Consider the following 21,491-nt stretch of genomic DNA (forward strand, 5'->3'; position numbering starts at 1 on the left):
TGTTTTTTGTGCTACTTATTTCAAATCTGATCTCTAATACAGGTCATTTTTAATTCTCAAGCAGTGCCAAAACCTCTTTTGTTTTATTTTTGAACACAGCACCACAGGTCAGAGACGCAGTTTTATTTTTTTTTTCCTTCGGCTTTAGCTCTGAAGCTGTTTACGCCTTGCCCATTTTCAGCCTCTTATCTCTACAGGCAGCCCTCTCAATGAACATATCAGCAGACGCAGTGTGAAGCAGCTCACACAGTGGCTCATGCATGCTCGCCGTGACTCAAAGTCAACGTGACAAGGAAACCAAATCATACTGTATACCTCTGAGATGGTGTGTCAAAGCTGATCTTAGATGTTCCAGCACAGCTGTCAGCCAGACATGATGTCTCCTGAAATTACAGCAGCGTAATAAGTAATGGCACTTGGATTTGGATTCAGTCAGACCGGCTTCTGGGTTAATCCCTGCCTGGTGGTGTTCTGGGTGAACTTTTGTGTGAAGTCTTGGGTTATTCATCAGTGGCACAATGATCATCCTGTGTTTCGAAATTGGGTACAGAGCATATGGTGTACAAACCCCCCAAAAATGTTAAATTCTGAACAAAATTATTTCAGCTTCACAAAGTCAGAAGGAAGGAAGCAACCTTGCTGATCCTAAGGTGCTGAGTCTAAAATTTAGCATTAAATAAATATTTCATGCTGGTTGGAGTCTTCTACCTGTAGATGTGTGTAGGGTCTGTCAGATCCATGAGCAGAAAGACAGATTATATATAGTGCAGCAGTAAGTACTGCTTTTTTTCCTTCTACCAGGATGTCTCTTTTTTCACATCCCTTCAACTCAGCAGGATTTGCCAGAGTCAAGTCAATCTGATCCCGAACACTTGGTTTACTTGCTTTGTTTATATTCTTTCCATGAATCCAAGACATACATGGCCTTCTTTAATCATACGTGTTTATCATGACATACAAGAACATGAGTTAACTGCTGCTTCCAAAAAGGCTATACAAATCTCTTCATTGTAATTACATATAGCAGTGCATCGTTTCATATATTCACATTTCACTGACATTTTTAAGGTTTATGACACAAAGCGACTCAAAAAGCAAAAATATTTTATCACATACAGACTATATTAAGCCAGTTGTGCTTGTTCATGAGAATGAACACTGAATTGCGAGCTGCAAAGACGCCGTTTGGCTTTAAATGACTCTTTTAAGTGAATCAAGAGAATCGATTCTCAAGCTGAATCGATGGTTTTGTTCCAGCAACACACAAAGCGCGCGCTGATTATATGAAGTGTCTAAGGCTCATTCGTTTAAAATGATTAGATAATATTCAACACTCGGAAACACAACTGTGTTCTCCTTTGTCTTTAGTTTTATTTTTAGGGACTTGCTTACTAACTGCATATCTAAATTGTTGCTTAAAGCAAAATGAGTCACCGATGAGGGACTGAATGATTCAGTTAGAGATCCAGGACCTTTTCAATGTAAAATAAAATGATTAGTGTTATGATTTGTTGTACTGGTGTTTCCTAATGTAATATCTGCTAGTTCTGTCTAAATATAATAACAAGTGTTTTAGGAGAGGAGGTTTTTTTTTTTGATACACTGAACACAGTCTAAAGTACACCATCGTAAGTTTATGTTAAACTCATAATGATAATCAACCATAAGGACACCATAAGTTGATTACCAGCCATTTTGTAGGACACACTATTGTGATTAAAACCATCAAAATGTATCTAGGATAACACTGCTGAAAGAAATCCAGTTTAATCTGACTAGCTACAAAAACGTAAACTGGTTAATCTGGCATTCCAGTTTTTGCCAACTGGTACATCCTGGTAGACAGGAACAATTACTGAATTGCCAACACAATTCTTAAGTGGTTTTTAACAGAATTGGCAATTCAATAATTTCAGATTTGATTTTCTGATCAATCTAGCCAATTGATAAGGAGTCTGGAAAATATAGCATGACCAGCTTGACCAGTTTAGACTGTGTTTTGACAAATGGTAGCTGAGCAGACTGAGCTACACTATACAGCCAAAAGCATGCGGACGCCAGACCATCACACCAATATGTGCTTGTTGAATATTTCATTTAAAACAATGGCCATTAATATGGCTGTTAGGACTTGTGCTCATTCAACCACAAGAGTATTGGCAAAGTTGGAAAATGACGGCTGGGCAAGAAGCTTTGACTTGCAGAGGATGGTCCAGTTCATACCAAAGATTATCAGTGGGACTGAGGTCATGGCTCTGAAGACTACTGAAATTCTAACACATTAACCTTGGTGAACCATGTCATTGGACCTTGCATTAGTTCCAGTGAAGAGAACGTGCGCAGACATTCTATACAATTGTGTGCTTACAACTTTGTGGCAAAGAACCACATATGTGTGTGATGATGTCCACATAAAGCCATTTAGTGTACAGTTTTCAGCAGGGAGGTCTACTGTTCAACCATTAACACCATTTACATTATCATATCAAGCTATTTGCAACACACACACACACACACACAATATAATACTAACAATTACAAAACATTACACAACCCACTAGAATCTCCACTGTTTTCCCTAATATATATGTCCACAGAATATGTCTGTATATATTACAAAGAACCAGAAGGTAGCGGTGGTTGATTTTCTTCAAATGGTATCACTGCTGTGGTTCGATTCATTAAAAGAATCGTTCCGAAGAATCGATTCTGGCAAGTGACTCGTAAAGCCCATCAGTTGAATTCAGTGGAAGCTGTTTCTGCGCTAATCCCCACCCGATGCAGCCACCAGAAGCACTTCCTCGCACCCGATCCCCTGACAGGAATACAGAGAAAGAGGAACCTGAGCCAAATGAAAATGGATCATTTTGACGACTTGCCCATGATAAATAGCGCTACTTTAAAACGGGACGCACATGTGCCATCTGAGGTCTGAATAAAATGGGAACACGGCATTTGATGTTTAATTCATTCCCACTAGAAAAATGAAGATTCTGCTCACTTTATTCCTGCTTCTGTGCTCCGACTTGGTGGATTTAGTGATGGGTAAGTTTCTATAGCCTGCTCTGTTTATGCTCGGTTCTTTATGTGTACTTTAGGAGATTATGGAGTGGAATATTAAAAAGGGAACTTGAGCTTCAGATGTTCTGAACTTATGAAAATGTCCCCTTATTTATTTATTTATTTATTTTAAAAGCAACACTTTCGTGTCGAGGTACAGAGAATAACACTACATCTTGCTCCAGTGACTCCAGTCAGCATTCCCAGTTAACCAGTTTGTTCATGGTAACTGGGTAGGATTGTATCAGAGTCGAGTGCTTTTTCTCCTTACTCAGTATTCCTGTTGATATTTTATTTTTAAATTTACATAAAATATCTTTTTTTTCCCCCCACCATTAAATTATAATGAACACAAAATCTATATTTTACAGCAATCACATTAAAATTAAATAAATGAAATGTAATAAATGAATAGTTAAATGACTTGTGGGGATTTTAGTCTCTTTCATATTCCTTCCATCACCTACTTTCAGTCCCAGCTGCCATCAAGGGATTTCCTGAAGGTCTGTTGAGGGCATGAAGCCTAATTCTATTGAGATATTAGCTGTAATGGAGCATATCGGGCTCGTGAATCCAACACGAGACTCATACAGATTAAATCTATCTAATCTGAAGTCTGAAGCTTCAGGATATTGTGCTAATTCTATAATTAGTCTTAAATGAGCCTTTATTTATTTGTTGTTTAATTGAAAACTAATTTGATGACTGGTTATGTAATTAAATGAATAGATTTTAATGAGAGTAAACTTTTAGAGATTATTAATGCTCCTAAATACCACAGTTTGATTCTGTGGCCCATATTGTCAAGGTGTGTGTGTGTGTGTGTGTGTGTGCTTGATAGACAGTTGTGATTATGCAGTAAATACAGTAGCCTGGGACAGCTTCCTAAAAAGCCTTACTGTAGCAGTAATTCAGTGCTTATCAGCTATGAACTGAACAGACGTGTCCTTCAGCTGAATCTGACTCTACATTTCAGACCAAACATTTAGAAATAACACTAATTCCAAAGTGCAAAAAGGAAAAAAAATAGGCATATATTTTCAAGACTGTAATATGTTGATGGTGCAAAACAAGGCTTGGCATAATGAATGCAGCACTCATGTCCAACTGAGAAAATGTAATAGCAAAGAACATTATTTCCTGTATAATAACAGTATAATATTGCTAAATAGCTAGCTACACGCCGTTGTTATGGTAACATGAGTGGCCAATGTTATTACATTCAGATACTCCTGAAGCATGATTTACTGAATCAGCTGGATACAATATGTTAGAGTCACATCATGATCACTGCAAACCAGTGGAATGTATGGTTTATTTATGAGGGAATAAACCTACCACTTGGTAGTTATATACTTACTGATTACTGCCTGCTATGATGGATATCAGTGGAAAGTGTCCACCATAGAACCAGCTCTGAGATATGATCTAAGTGTTGGGTTGAATATTCTCAGGACAGCAGTGACACCGGCCTAGTAATCTGTGTGGGGCTGGTATGAGTGCATGAGGTAGACCATGTAATTGGACTCCTTCAGTGACACTGGTGTGTTGAGAATAGTCCACCAGCCAATATATTCCACCCTATGTATGTACGTGGTCAAAAACTGACACTGATTAAAAAAAGGTGCAGCTGAAAAAAATGAGCCAAAGTCTCTATATTAACTGAATGCCTTCAAAGTGGAAGATCTTGAGGGCTTGAGACACTAACACCAGCACCACATGGTACCATGTCAGTGTCCGAGCTCTCCCAAGAGCGGTCCAACACCTATATACTATACAAACAGATGCTTTCACATGCCTGAATTTTTATTCTGAATTTTTAGATTTCTGTAAAGGTTCTTAGTGACGATGTCCATTGTTAAAAGCACCATACAAATAAAATTGAATTGAAATGAATTCCGTTGATTCTACTGAAATGTGCAATGCAGCCTCCATCATTAGAACAGTGCACTAAAGCAAGGGATGAGATACAGCTAATACCTCTGCATATGTGCTTAAAATACAACTTCTCTGTTATTTCTCAAGAGCCCATTTTCATTTTGGCTCGGGAAAGCTGCACGTACAAGTCGTTTTCTGAGTTTGATGCTTTTGTTATTTTCTTTATTTTTATTTATAAAGTGCCTGTAGGATTACATGACCTTCTGGCCTCGGTCTCTCAGCTGCATTTAGGGCAGCAGGCAGAACCACTTGGTTGATGGGAGAAGAGCTTATGGATTAGGGAGAGGAGAAAAAAATACGAGGAAAAATAATCTGTCCACAAACGTCATAGTGGATGAGCCAATATGGAGGAAGTGGTGGATTTTGTAGGCCACTGAATTTGTGACAGACAGCGTTGTACGGCATCCTACACCGGAGATTCTTTGCATGGTTTATGTGCTGTTTTATTTGTGTCAACTGACTCGCTAATACTTCTGTATATGGAATGAGATCCATTTTTTTTTTCCAAGCTATCCTGCATTGCATTTTAATGGGGTCCATTTCTGCTAATCATATAAAAGTGCAAATGGGTTGTCAGCAGTTGCTGGATGCCTCAGGTGAATCTAAAAATATCATTCTACTTATATGGGTTTGTTCAGTGTTTTAGAGAACTGTAGCAGACCATGTAGCAGCTCAGACAGTAGTCCTGACTTTGTTTCAAATCACAGGTAAATATTAACACACCAGTTCTAATACATTGTCATTTCTTTAGTACCAGCTCATTCACAGATATGGGCACAATGGATGCTTCATATAACCCAAGCCTTGAAAATTTGTTTGTTTTAATGTCTTATTATTTAAGACGAGCAATTGTTGCTGCTATCTATTTAACATTTATGGTCTCCAGTGACATTCTTCAGCACAGAGGATTTTGTGCCTGCCTGTTTACATGGCAATATCTGTGTGTGTGTGTGTGTGTGTGTGGTCTTAACTTCTAGAGAGACAAAAAAATAGGTTGGCTTTTTATAGCTGCATAAGTGATAACAGGAACCCATGGAAGTTCCACAAAATTAATTGCAGCTATAAACAGCTAAATATATTTTAGTGAATCTTTAATGAATGAAAAATGTAATGGTTGATAAGTACATTTGCTACATTGACAGATATCCATGTTGTTATTAGAAAATAATCAGCTTCAGCATGGAATCGGCCCTTCGTCCTTTTTGGATTATTTTCGGCATTGATTATTTATTTTATTGTATAAGAGCATGCCTTGTCATCTTTTTATATTCTTTTCTCTTTTCTTATTAAAGTGTGACCTTGTGGCAGGCTGCACAAGCTTTCAGAAGCTATAGGTTTGACATACAGTACATGTAGCATAACATTTCTTTGAAACCCTTCTTAACATGGACTTAATTCATGGAGATCACATTTCTCACCCTTGCTTTAGTGAATAATCTATTAACCGTAATCTGAAAACTGTCCATTTGAACCTAATATCTACTGCTGTAATAATAAGGTCTCTAATTCACAGTATGCTTGTACTGAGGATCCTTGGTACTTCTCTTCTACAGATTTATAATGTAATTACTTATAATTTCACTATCTGGTGTTACCTGGAAGAGGATGGGAGTCAGGTTCCTCTCAAGATTTCACCGCTAACTTGATCTTTAGGAATCTAAATCAATATCTGGATTGCTGCTATGTGATAATATCTAGAGTTAAAGTGCAAGTTACAAGACCTTAACAGTCACACCAACATAACCAAGGTGTCCTTTTAAATATTTATGATGAAATTATTGATAACCGAAGGCATGCAGTTTGCAATTTTTTTTGACTTGGTTTGTACTGCGAGATAATATTAGTTTAAGAGCTGAGCTGTGCCTTCTGGATTCATACCACATGAAGAATTCATGACATTATTTAGTGGCGGGATCTCTTTCCTTGGCCTGCTCTTGGCCTCACTATTTCCAAATCAGCTTTCACTATTATTTTTATGTTTCAGAAATTATTGTTATTTGTGGAGTTGATAAAGTCCAGCATGGTGAATAAATATTTAATGGACTTTAATTAGAGCAGATGTTTGGAGATGAGGGGGTTCGGGGGCTACGGTTTCAGTGTGTGATCTTCGTTCTGTCCTGCAGGATATTTGACAGTCAGTATCGAGCCTCTCCCGCCTGTGGTCATGGGAGATACGGTGACTTTGAAGTGCAATTTCAGGACTGACGGCAACCTGAGAGAAATCGTGTGGTTTCGGGTGAGTGAACTCGGAGCTTTCAGCCAACATCATTTGTATTAGTTACTTAAAGAGGCAGTCATTCATTTTCTTGCATAAGTTCTGTTGCCCCACTTCTGATACAGCATGAGATGAAAGTGCCTAAAATATGAAAATTATATTCAGGATTAAAAGATCATGGTTCAGTGGTTCTAGGACAAGCCTTTTTCATTTTCAGATCGTTTTTCAGGCATGCTGGGCCACAGCCTTGACAGATGAGTTTCTGTGTATGTGCATTCAATTTCAGGGCTGTAGCTGTTTGCCAGAAAGTGTTTTCCCTTTCATGATGTGATGACATTTTTTATTAAAACTCTGCTGCTTCATTTACAGAACACACAGCCGAATTAGTTTTTTGTTTCATTAATTCACGGTAAAGCATAAATCATAACTCTTTACCCATTTTAACCAGATGTAATTAAAGTGTCGCTTTATTTCCTTGTACAGATTAATTAGTGCCATTAAACTTCTCGCACACAGTTACACCGGCCTTCTGTTTCTGAATAACAGTTTAATATTTTATAGGTTACAGAGGGTGGTAGCTCTAAGCAGAAAATCTTTACTTATGACGCCATGTACAACACCAATTTCTCCCACATGGAGGATTTTCGCAGAAGAGAAGATCTTGTTTACCAGTCAACTGTAAGGTAAAAGCTCCTATCCTGTCTACCGTATCCCTGTGAGAATCTGAACTGTTTCTGTAACTGAGACTTGAAAGAGCTTGTTCTGTGGGTTAGGTTACCCGAAGTACAGATGGAAGACAACGGGCCGTACGAATGCCACGTGGGAATCTACGACAGGGCATCCAGAGAGAAGGTGGTCTTAGCATCTGGAAGCATAACACTTGCTGTTATGTGTAGGTTTCACTCCTCACATAGTTCGTTTTTCCATTTGTTTTTAGTTGTGCTTTTATTTGCAGCCACCCACACATTTAGCAGTTGCTCTAAGCAGCCTTTAATTGGTTCTCTCCTCTATATACGCAATTCTCTTGAACCCAATGGCTGTAGTTGTCTTCAACTACAATCAGCAACATCAAACTTTTTGCTCAGGTTGCTATGCAGCGTCTGAATGTAGTGCTTGCATTTTTCGGTTTATCTGGCATGCTATTTTTGCTGGTTTTAGTCTCTTGGGGAACTTGCAGGCTGTTAATCCCACTCTGCTAGCTTGTTTTGTTAATTGAGTGTGTAATTCTTGAAAGATAAGCATGCTGTGACAAGCACAGTTTGATATGTTTAGAAACTCTTTTTATAACTCATAAGTGAGAATTGCATATTGTACTATATATTGAAGGCTAGACACTTTAGCGCTATTTTAAAGTGTCCAACTCTCCGGACACTTACTGAGCTTTGTTGAACTTGATGTGTTGTGGCTTGGAAAATGCTTTTCTGCTCACTACGGCTGTAAAGGGTGGTTAGCTGAGTCTTCCTTTCCAGTCAGCTCAAACCAGTCTGGCCATTCTCCTCTGCTCTTGTTGTGATAATGCTGTTTTATACCCACAATTTGTGTGAAAATCCCTGGAGGTCAGCAGTTTCTGAAATACTGAAACAAGCCTGCCTGGTACCAACAACCATACCCCAGTCAAAGTCACTGAGATCACATTTTTCCCCCATTCTGATGTTTAATGGAACATTAACTGAAGCTCTTGACCTGTATCTACATCATTGCATGCATTGTGCCGCGGCCACAAGGGAGAGCAGGGGAAAACAGGAAAAATAGGAAAAATACTAAAGTAACATGGTTATATATACTCTTTTGTAATTGAGAGAGTGGCTGTGTTTAGAATTAACCAATTACATTCAATCTCATCCACCCATCTTCTGTACTGCTTCTTGAATGGACAAGGAACAAGGAACCAGGAGCATATCCAGGCAGGGGACACTTTGGACAGGGTGCCAGGCCAATGCAGGGCACAATTACACACACATGCACACACACTTCGGATTATTTATAGATGTCAATCAGCCAACAAATGTATTTGGACTGGGGGAGGAAACCGGAGTATGCAGAGGAAACCCGTGAAGCTCAGGGACAACATTCAAGATCTGTTCACACAGGGCAGAGGTGGGAATTGAACCCTGGAGGTGCTAACCACTAAGCCTCTTTGTCTGCCCAACCCCCCCTACCCCCTTGTCTTGGCTATGGGATATATTAGCTAGACAGAAACAAAAAACACCATACTTATTGTGTGACATGGTGGTGGCAGCATCCAGCTCTAGAGCTGCTTTTCTTCCACTGGGATTTTATTAAGGTGGAGGAAATCATGGGGGGAATCACCTTCAGGTGTCTGCTAGTAAGCTGAAGATGAAAAGGGAATTCAGGATAACAATTCAGGATACATCCAAATCAAGAAGAATGGTTTTGGGTTCCTGATCAGATGGTCAGAGGTTCAAGCTTCTATACACTGCCTTGCTGCCACTGCTGGGCCCTTGAGCACTCAGCACTCTAACCCCAGCATCCTAACAGGCTGGGAAATGTATAGCAAAAAATTTCTAAGTGCTGTACAAATCAAAGAGTCTGCTTTTTCATCTTCTTCTTCTTTAAAGATTGATGATTTTGAATGAGTCCAGACCTGAATCCAGCTAAAAATCTGTGGGATGACTTGAAGCAGGCTGTGGGTAGATTTTTTATATTTAATGTATAATTATGGTAACTTGCTTACTCACAGTCATATCTTGATTAATGATCTGATCGCTCTTTGGCTGTAATTAAGTCTGTATTTAAACATGCAGAAAACATAACTGTGGACTTTTCTACTGCCCTTCAGAAAATTTCTGTTTCAGTGACCATTAGGATGCTTCAAAGTTGTGTCATTACTCTGCTCCAGATAATTGAATGCACAAATTAACTGTGTGGGCTTTTTTTTTTTTTCACTTTGTAGCACCTCCGAAATCCATCTCTGTAATTGCAGCTGACCAACCGGCACGGTTCAATCGCTATGAGGCTCAAAACTTCACACTCATATGCATTGTGACTGGAGGAAAACCTGCTCCTGTGGTACGTCTCTGATTTATCTTCTGAAGAAAATGATCCTAAAATTCCATAAAATCCTAAAATTGATCCTAAAATTCCATAAAAGTCATTTAAAATCGTAATGATTACATTATAATGAGTATAATAATGATGAGTTCTATCTTTATTTATCAATAATTGTAAAGCGTCATAAGTGTCATTTAAAATACCCCATGTTTTTATCATTTATATCTGATATTTATCTCAGTTGTGGGTAATATAGATAATATTATTTTAAAAAAGACATGAAAGATGTATATAGGCAAACAAAGATTCTCCAGGAAGGTGGTGGATGCACATGCATTAATTTCATGTTAGAATCTTAATTCTAAGAATATAGAATTTAGATATTCAATATTGGCAATATAAATGTTAAATCAGATTTCTTTAAAAAACCTTCTTTAGAGAAACTATCCACCTTTGGTCTGACTTGGCATTTTGTAATTCCTTGGCATGTGGTTCTTTAAAACATCTCGTATCATTCATTTAAGAATGTGTATGTTTTTAAATAATCCTTCTTATGTAATGATGCAATCCTGTTAGCAGTCATCTGAAGACCTTGGTTCATTGGCCATTAATGCAAATAAAAAAAATGACAGAAATGAAACTTGTCGTTTAACCTTGGTGTGCAAGCTGCTGAAGAGTAGCATCTGTGTGGATTTTCAGTCTGCAGTTTTTGTTTGTTATGTTTTTATGCTCTGTCCTTGCTGTCTCTCATCTCTCAGGTGCATTTCAAGAGAGATGGCGAGCTGATCGAGGTACTTCCCTCAGCCCAGCCATCAGAGGCAGCTCAGAACAGAGGCTTGCACTCATCCAAACGCAGCAGGCCATTGATTAGCCGAGAGCTCGATGACACCAAGCGTCAGAAATCCCTCTCTCACCTGGAGCCGGACATTGAGCCAATGAAGTTGGACCGGGCTCGTCCTCGCCACAGCCTCACTCCAGGAGCACTGGGTCAGGAGAGTGCCAGTCCCACTACTGAGATCATCCCAGAGACGGTGGTGAGCAGGGAGTTTCCACGCTGGGTTCTCAGCTCCAGCCCACTCTACTACTTCAACTATACGCAGATTGAGCTCATGGACAGCACCATGCAGGTACAGGCCATGCTCACCTGGCACCTGAACCCACAGCTCGACAATGATGCACTATTTAGCTGTGAGGTCAAGCACCCAGCTCTCTCCATGCCCATGCAGGCTGAAGTCACACTCTGTGAGTATAAAGTCACACTGACCAAAATAAAAAGCTTGAATGATGTGAAACATCGAGCCTGCAGGAAGCAAGAAAATTGGAGATAGTTACGTACATCTGTATAAATACAGACAGAAATACAGTCGATTGCACTATGACTGTTTGACTAAAGTGAAGAAAGCACTAGAGCAGTGTACTGTTTGGTTCTTTCCAAGAGCTAATGAGTATCATGATCAGATTAAACATCTTTGCCATTTTCTTTCCATATCATCGAAATCTTTAGATTTAAGTTTAGTATCACCTTCTTTGAAAATATAAAAAGGTTTCTTCACTTTTACAGTTAATAAACCATCACATGAGTATCACCAACCAGGATTTTGTCATCTTTTGCTTTATATTAAGCTGCTCCAAAGGGACCAAAACTCTCCATGACTCCAAGCAGAGTAAAAGTGGGAGACACTGTGCGCATCACCGTGGAGGGATTCCAAGTCGGAACAAAGGGGGTAAGAGCAGAGCATAAGACGTGTCCTTCACTGATGGTATTCAATCACTGTCCATATGGGAATAGTGTGAACTATCTGACTTTAACCACGGCAATGTTATTGTTGCCAGATGGGCTGGTTTAAGCATTTCATGAACTGCTGATCTCCTGGGATTTTCACACACAGCAGTGTCTCAGGTTTACTCAGATTGGTGCGAAAAAACAAAAAAAAAAAAGAAAAGTGGACAACGTGCTAAGTTGTGGAGTAAGTGAGTGTATCTTACTGAAAAAAGCTCATAATATTTCAGTAGAAATGTGAACGTTAATACAAGTTCCACTTAACAGTTTGAAGAGATGAAGCTCAGTGTAATTTCCTGCTGTTTCCTGATATAATTCATCCCAGCTTCTTGACCATTGCTGCTAATGTATGCACTTTCACTTCATAACTGACTGTAGTAACTTAGTAACTGTTCAATTAAAATTTTGACCATATCTCCAAGGTGTTATCAAATTGTCAGTAAAGGGCTGGTATTAAAATGTTCACGGTTCTTCCATTATCAGTGCTTTGTGTGTTGACTGATTCAATGAGCACATTTGTTTGCTTTAGGTTACTGAAGATCTGTCGCTTTTACGTGTAGCTCCTTACCCTCGAACTGACCAGGAGAACCTGAGGACTTCCTGATAGCAAATGAGAAATGGCACATGTTTACCGCTTCATCTAACCCACATACGGTCATATGAATGATGGTGGTGTAATCTGAACACAAAAACACATCCACAACTCAGACTGTGTGAAATATCTAGGTTACAACCCTTTTTGCTCAGCTCTGAACTTTGTATAATACAGAGTAGAATACAAACACGCTGGCATTTATACTGGATTTTCAGCTCTATTTCTCGGTAATCATTTGCAGTAAAACCTAATGTCAGGTTTCTTTGATTTATGTCGCAACCCTTGCATCCCAAGCACAAGCTCCTGATATTTTAACTCTTTTTCTAAAGAGATGAGAACAAAACAGTTGGGGGTTTAATGTTATTTGGAACCGTCTAAAGCCATTGCACCCGTTTCTGTTAACAGCTCGAATACATTCCAGCTTTATCCTAGTCTCATGCTTTGCCGATGATAAACATTGAACTTTGCAGAATACAGAGCGATGCTGGCTTTTATACTCGATTTTCAGTTATATTTTCCAATCCACTGGCATTACAACATCTAATCTCATATCTGTTCACTTTGATTTATGTCGCATTTTACGTTGCTTGCATCATACTGACACAAGACACCATATATTTTAACTTTTTGTGTTTTTTATGGAGCAAGAAATGCAACACTAGAACCGAGACTAGGATAATGATAGAATATATAAAATGTATTTAGATTGTTAACAGGGACTGGTGTGCTGTCTTCTGATTTTTTTGTTATTTTTTGTTCTTTTGGGATCAGATTCCAAATCACATAAAATAAATAAATAAATCAATAATTTAAATTTCAGGCTTAGTTTGCCAGGGGGATACAAGGGGTTGCATCATAAATCAAAAGAAATTTGATGCTGGATTTTGTCATTGTACTGCAAATGTATGAAATACCGAATACAGAAGCTAACATCGTCTCTGTGTGATACAAAACACAATAACTAGCACGAAGAGAAAAAAAAATCGACAAAGAATCTGAAACTAGGATAAAGCAGGAATATATAAAAGTGTGTTAAGTGGAACAGATATGTTTCCATATCTTATTAACTTTTAATGGTTGTTTACATTTGAATTAGTTTTTGTCCAACTTGAGCGATGTGTTTTTGGTTTATTTAAGTGCTTTTGGCGTCTGTGACTGATATACTTTTCTGTGTGTTTGCATATGATACAGAATGAGGTATTTCCAGAGCCCCTGTTCACATGGACGCGTGTCGGTGGGCTACTGCTGGATGGCAGTGCTGAGAGAGAAGGCAAGGTTCTGGTTCTGGAGAGAGTACCTGCTGAGCTCAACGGCTCCATGTACCGCTGCACTGCTGAGAATCCGCTTGGTTCCACCAACACACATATGCGCCTCATTGTGTTTGGTAAGTATTAGATAAGCCTCACACACACATACACACATGGTGTTCAGTCAGAATTAAACACAGTTCAGTCATGACCACTCTTGGAATAAAGTTAATGAGCCACTGCTGCTGATGCTGCTACTGTTGCTGCTGGGCGAATACGGAGACTTGGCTGTTGGACCTGCATACACAGAGATATTGGGAACATGCTGCTGCAGCAAGATAAGGCTGGTGTCACGAGACCTGAACACCAGAGGGAGCCATCGCCCGAATATTAACTGTTTCTGCTCACTTCCGGTTCAGTGACGTATAAAAGCAGCACGCTATCTCAGTCACATCGCGAAGCATTGTTTCCTTAGTGTTACCTGCCAAGCCTTGATTTAGCTATTATCTAGTTTCCTCGTGTATGACCCTGCTTGTTTTCTTCTGACTTCGTCTTCTGGACTAGCGTTTTGGTTTTGACTTTTGCTACGTAGCTTTCTGGTTTTGACCCTGTTTCTCCGTGACCTCGACCAAGATCTTAGCCTTCGGCCCTTTACATTATCTGCGAATGGATTCTAATACTCCTACGTCGGACGAGACATTACAGAATGCTTCGCCAGAGATGAGTCCAGCGGATATGCAAGCGGCGCTATGGCGACAGCGAGTCCTCATTCAAGCTTATCAGGCGGAGGTCGATGCACTGAAAGCCGCTAACCAACAGCTCCAGCAACAGCCACTGGATCAGGCGGCAGCCGCGGCGCCAGCGTACAACGCTCGCAGCGAACTTCCTCGTTTTGCTCTACCAGAGAAGTTCGACAGATCCGCCGATCGTTGCCGGGGTTTCCTTCGTCAGTGTGATAACTATTTCGCTCACCAACCTGAGGCATACCGCGACGAAAGAACCAGGTGTGCGTTTACATTATCCCTGCTAACCGGTAGAGCGCTAGATTGGGCAGCAGCAGTTTGGGACTCCGACCCCCAAGTTAAATCATCCGCGGATTATTTCGCTAATTTAATTAAGGAAGTGTTTGAATACCCGGCGGGAGGCAAGGATGTTTCCGTTCAGCTGCTGGAATTATGCCAGGGGGTGGACACAGCCGCGGATTATGCTATAAAATTCCGCACGTTGGCAGCTCAGTCGGGATGGAATGCTACTGCTCTCATGGCGGTTTTCCACGAGAGGCTCAACCCGGATTTACATACAGAAATGGCATGCCGCGACACAAACGTCACGTTGTCTCAATACATTTCCACTGCCATCCATCTGGATAACCTGCGCCGCCAACACTGACCTACAGCCACCACCTCACGCCCCTTGCCGCGTTATAAAATGGAAGTGCAACCGTACACAGAGGATCATTCTGAACCCATGCAACTGGGAAGGGCTCGAGTCACAGCGGAGGAGCGTGAACGGCGTACTAAACTCAACCTCTGCTTCTACTGTGGGAAACCCGGTCATAGAGTGCTCCGATGTCCTGAAAAACCATCTACGCCAAAGGTAGAAACCATAGTACGCTTATCCAAAGTTTCTCTTCCGGCATATCTCCTCTTTGCTCATTCTCAGTTTTTTGTCACAGCATTAATTGACTCGGGCTCGGCGGTCAACCTCATGGACGAGACTCTGGTGCACGATCTTCACATCCCCACAGTCCCATGCATACCCCCGCTCAGAGTGACCACCATCAACGATCAGCCCATCGGAGGGGGTCTCATTTCTCAGCAAACACAACCCATGGACCTCCAACTCGGATTATTCCATCATGAACGTTTATCTTTCTTTGTCGTCTCTTCCCCGTCCAACCCCATAGTGCTGGGCCTTCCATGGCTACAACTTCACGACCCAGACATTTCCTGGAAGGACGGTGACCTCTGTAGATGGGCCCCTTTCTGCATAAAGAACTGTTTTTTGAAGCATACTCCTCGTCCATGCCTCGCTACTTCTATCGAACGCCCAGCTTCGTCCAGTCCCACTTCACTCCCTCTTGAATACTACGACCTACGTGAGGTTTTCAGTAAGGAAAAGGCAACCAGGCTCCCACCACACAGACCATGGGATTGCACCATAGAACTCCTCCCCAACGCCGTACCACCCAAGAACCGAGTTTACCCTCTCTCCATCCCGGAAAAAAAGGCTATGGAGGACTACATCGAAGAGGCCCTTGCAGCAGGTTATATACGGCCCTCCACATCTCCGGCGGCGGCAGGCTTCTTCTTTGTGGAAACGAAGGATGGAGGGCTCCGACCATGCATTGACTATCGCGGTTTGAACGCTATCACAGTGCCTTACCCATATCCTCTCCCCTTAGTTCCAGCCGCCCTTGAACAGCTACAAGGGGCCAAAGTATTCACTAAACTAAACTAACTAACTAACTAACTAAACGATCTACGCAGTGCCTACAACCTGATCAGGATAAGAGAAGGAGACGAATGGAAGACTGCTTTCCACACCACTAATGGACACTACGAGTACTTAGTCATGCCTTTCGGACTCACTAACGCCCCGGCGGTGTTTCAATCCATGATAAATGAAATATTCAGGGACATGTTCTCAGCCACGTAATAGCCTACATTGACGACATTTTGATTTACTCATCAGACTTTAAACAACATGTTTCCCACATTCGAGCAGTCCTCCACCGCCTGGCAACCCATAACCTCTTCGTGAAGTTGGAAAAGTTCCACCGCTCCTCCATCACATTTCTTGGATACGTGATCTCTCAAAAGGGAGTGGAGATGGACCAGTCCAAAGTGTCCGTGATCATGTCCTGGCCTGAGCCCACCAGTGTTAAAGGCCTCCAGCGATTCCTGGGGTTTGCTAACTTTTATCGCCGTTTCATTCGGAACTATAGCACCATAGCCAGTCCTCTAACCTCGTTGTTAAAGGGTAAACCACAGAAACTAAAGTGGACTGATCAAGCCCGAACAGCCTTCGATAAGCTTAAGCACAGCTTCTCCTCCGCCCCTATACTCCGACACCCACGACCGGATTTACCTTTTACAGTGGAGGTGGACGCCTCGAACAGCGGGGTGGGGGCAGTACTCTCTCAACGCCAGCCAGAGTCAGGCAAACTACATCCATGTGCCTTCTACTCTCGAAAACTAACACCGGCGGAATTGAATTATGACGTGGGCAACATGGAACTTCTAGCTATGAAGGTTGCTCTGGAAGAGTGGAGACATTGGTTGGAGGGGGCAGCTCACCCGTTCCTCATTCTCACTGATCACCGTAACCTTGCGTATCTCCGAGAAGCAAAACGCCTTAATCCACGCCAAGCCAGGTGGGCATTATTTTTCTCACGGTTCAAATTCACAGTCACGTATCGTCCCGGGTCGAAGAACAGGAAAGCAGATGCTCTCTCCAGAATTCATGAGGTCAGTGAGTCACCCTCACACCCTAATACTATCCTCCCACCATCTGTTTTAGTAGCCCCCATTCGCTGGGATATCATAGGAGAAATTGAACAGGCTTACACATCCGAGGCTCCACCCCCAAATTGTCCACCCTCCAAGCGTTATGTCCCCACGACGTTCCGTCTAAGACTGATTGGGTGGACACACGAAAGCCCCAGCTCCGGCCACCCAGGCATCCATCGTACAGCCCAATTGCTGCGTCAAACCTTTTGTTGGCCTTCTCTTCACCAGGATGTGGAGAAATTTGTACGCTCATGCTCTGTCTGCGCCCAGTCTCGAACCGAACGCCATTTGCCAGAAGGTCTGTTGGAGCCGCTACCCGTCCCACGCCGTCCCTGGTCTCACATCTTCATTGACTTTCTCACTGACCTCCCCGACTCACAGGGCTTCACGACCATCATGGTCGTCATTGACCGGTTCTCCAAGGCTTGCAAATTGGTCCCCATGAAGGGATTACATACATCTATGGAACCGCCATTTTTCACAATGTATTCCAGAATTTCGGGCTCCCTGAAGACATAGTATCGGACCGAGGGCTGCAGTTTACCTCCAGGGTCTGGCAGGAGTTCTGTAAACAGCTGAAAATCAAAGTCAGTCTGAGCTCAGGATACCCCCCCCCGATCTAACGGGCAAGCCGAACGTCTGAATCAAGAACTAGGAAGGTTCTTGAGGGTTTACTGCAGCAAGGAACAACACCGATGGAGTGAATTCCTCCCATGGGCCGAATATGCTCAGAACTCCTTAACCCATTCCTCTACGGGGCTGACGCCGTTCCAATGTGTATTTGGCTATCAACCACCTTTGTTCCCGTGGTCCGAGGAGCCTTCCGACGTCCCCGCGGTTGACAAGTGGTCCAGGCGAAGCCAAGAGATCTGGGAACGAGTCCATGTTCGCCTTCAACGGGCTATACGTAGACAGGTGATTCAAGACAATCGCCGACACCAACCCCATCCTACCTACCAAGTGGGTTAAAAGGTTTGGTTATCCACGCGCAACCTGAAACTCAAACTGCCCTGTCGTAAGCTCAGCCCCAGATTCATCGGTCCCTTCAAAATTATTCGCCAGGTTAATCCCGTCTCGTTTCGCCTAGAGCTGCCTGCCTCTTACCGCCTCACACCCACTTTTCATGTATCTTTGCTCAAGCCCTATCACGAGCCACAAGCCGCGGGCCCCACTGCCCATGAGCCACCCCCTCCCCTTGACATTGATGGTTCCCTCGCCTATCGGGTTCACACCATCCTTAACTCGCGTCGTCAGGGCTGCCGCCTCCAATACTTGGTGGACTGGGAGGGATATCGCCCGGAGGAGCACTGCTGGGTCAATGCACATGACATCCTGGACCCTGCTCTCATAGAAGAATTTCACCTGAACTTTATGACCCTGCCAAGCCTTGATTTCTTCTGACTTCATCTTCTGGACTAGCGTTTTGGTTTTGACTTTTGCTACATAGCTTTCTGGTTTTGACCCTGTTTCTCCGTGACCTCGACCAAGATCTTAGCCTTCGGCCCTTTACATTATCTGCGAATGGATTCTAATACTCCTACATCGGACGAGACGTTACAGCTGGAGGATCCTTAGAGAAGATCTAGACAGGTGGTGTTGGGAGGAGGAGGGTAAGAAGGGAATTGTAGGAGTTCAGTCCTAGGGAAACACAGCATATGGACTGCGGCTTCGGTGTCTACGGAACCGGTCAGTGTGAGGGTAGAGTATCATGAGCAAGTGACTTAAATTACCACCTAATATCTCAGTGAATAAGATAAAACACTCAGAATCTAGTACACTGATACATAACTATGACACATGGTGCATATAAGGTACATTAAATTTACAGCATTTTGCAGATATCCAGAACAACTTATCTTATTTATACAACTCAGGGCCTTGCTCAGGGGCCCAGCAGTGGCAGCTCAATGGTCCTGAGATTTGAACTCACAACGTTCCAATCAGAAGTTTGATAACATAACCACTGAGCACCCCTGCCTTTATATATTCATTATATATTTTCCAATTTGGACAATACCTATAATGCACTAATCAGAATTTTGGTCTCACACTTTGTTTCCCATTTAAATAGAAAATCCAAGAATAAAGAAGGAGACACAACACTTAAATGGTAAGAACCTAATATCTAATCAATACAGGATAAAAATCATTAGATGCTATTGTGAAATTCCTATTATGTCATCTCTTCATGACTGTGTTCTGGCTTGTAGTTGCTGACTCGAGTGGACTTGTATGTGGACCCTCACTCACCATACTGCTGCTGTCACTTATCCTGGAGTTTACATGAACAAACATAGATGATCTTTCCTCTCCCTGACATCTTCAGTTCACCTGAAAAGACTGAATACAGACTAACTGAGCCACAGGTCTGCTCCTGAATGAAAAACTGTGCATGTGAGCTACAATATATGACAGTGCAAAACACCACATACCTGCCATCTAGACCATTATCAAATGGGCTTGACATCAGCGTTACCTGCAAGATCGGACCTGTAGATGGCAGTAGAGACTTCTAGACACACAAATGACAAGTTTGGTTGGTACTGTTATGTCTTAGAAAAGTTGACTGTACTGTTATTAAAATGTGGGTTTTGCTGCTGTATTAATGGTTACAAGGGTGTGAATAAGGGAGACACCGTGTTGAAGGGGTTTCATAGAAAACCCTTACAGATTTCCCAATATATAAAAAAGCAGTTATAGATCTAACCTTTCAAGTGTGTTGTAAAAACCACCCATCTACTGTCACATGCACTTCGTTTCTTTCTATCCTTGTAAAAAGAAAACATTTTATGGAAATGGACTCTCTGGTATACATCAGGAGTTCTGAAACGTTCTACAGCCAGGGATCCTTTTAACTGCATTATACAGCTCCTTGGATCTAATAATGAATTCCACAGACCATTTCGGCACAGATTCATTTCAGGAACAAAATCCAACTATTCAAATCTTAGGCAAATTAAAGCTGATAGGACTTTTTTTTTATTCCTTTCCATCAACAGAACAATTAAGCTAAGGTTCACATGATTTGTTAGCTATAGGCAACTTGTTTTTCAGTTACTGAGGTCTGGATTAATTTTACCTGGCCATTCAAAGCAGCTAATAATTATAAGAACTCGGTAATAAATATAACTTTGATAAGAGTGCGTTCTCATTTCCTGTATAACAGAATGAAAAATAAATCACAGCCTGTGCTTTACAGACCCCACAGTTTTACATTATTGAAGATGTTTATGGAACCTGATGAGCCCTGGGTGGCACTGTGGTGTAGTGGATGCTGCCATGTAGCTCCAGGGTCCCGAGTTTAGTCCTGAGCTCGACTTACTGTCCATGTGGAGTTTTTGTGCATGTTCTTCATGTGTCCTAATGGGTGCTCTTCCCAAAAACATGCCAGAACAGCTATGCTAAATTGCTCCAAGTGTAAATATGTGTGTGTGTGTGTGTGTGGTGTCCTGTGACAAACTGGTGTGTGATCCAGGGTGTGTCCCAGTATTCCCAGTATAGCCTCCAGATCCACAGTGACCCGGACCAGGATAAAGCAGTTACTGTTGATAAATGGATGAATAAATGAAGAGCACCTTAGGGTGCTGGGTGGAACCATTTCTCACCACTGCACAAAAAGCATCTAGCACAAAAGCACATAAAAGATGACATTCTAATAGAAAACAGAATCTCTGCATCTCTGAGGCAACGTATATGTAGAACTCTACAGCAGAAAAAAAGAGTTCCCTACAAAAATTCTCCCAGGAAGCCCAAATTACTGCTGAAGAACTTATAAAGAGCTCTGTATTTTCTACGAGCCTATAAAAAAAAGAGAGAAATAGCTGAACGGAGCTTTTTCTCATTGTAGAAAGATTTAATTGGTATGTTTTCTAAGGGGGAAGGGAAAAAAGTTCAAAATCATCTTAAATCAGCCCTTAACATCTCCAGTGTTTGTATTTTAACCTGCATTTACCTTTCCTTGAAAGCAGGTAACCTATAACCAGTGATTCAAACAAGAAAAAAAGAAAGAAAGAAAGAATGAAATATATCATTTAAATCACTTTCCATTGGGTGGAGTGTGTTTCATTTCCAGAACCCAGCGTAAAAAAAATCAATGATGATCGCTGTGGGAAAAAAAGAGAAGTCACGATGA

The 21,491-nt window shown here is 41.6% G+C and overlaps 1 protein-coding gene across 1 annotated transcript; it reads left to right on the plus strand.

Moving 5' to 3' along the window:
* The first annotated feature begins 2,737 nt into the window (after nucleotides 1-2,737).
* Nucleotides 2,738-21,128, plus strand: igsf21b (immunoglobin superfamily, member 21b). The gene is made up of 10 exons (XM_058410766.1): nucleotides 2,738-3,045; nucleotides 7,122-7,234; nucleotides 7,775-7,896; nucleotides 7,987-8,105; nucleotides 10,128-10,243; nucleotides 10,984-11,467; nucleotides 11,849-11,949; nucleotides 13,792-13,984; nucleotides 19,431-19,469; nucleotides 19,570-21,128. Exons 1-10 carry the CDS (start codon nucleotides 2,985-2,987, stop codon nucleotides 19,644-19,646), a joined length of 1,425 nt encoding a protein of 474 aa, XP_058266749.1. The 5' UTR covers nucleotides 2,738-2,984; the 3' UTR covers nucleotides 19,647-21,128.
* Nucleotides 21,129-21,491: the final 363 nt, after the last annotated feature.

This window comes from Hemibagrus wyckioides, linkage group LG15 (assembly GCF_019097595.1).
Source record: "Hemibagrus wyckioides isolate EC202008001 linkage group LG15, SWU_Hwy_1.0, whole genome shotgun sequence".
Classification (NCBI taxonomy): domain Eukaryota; kingdom Metazoa; phylum Chordata; class Actinopteri; order Siluriformes; family Bagridae; genus Hemibagrus; species Hemibagrus wyckioides.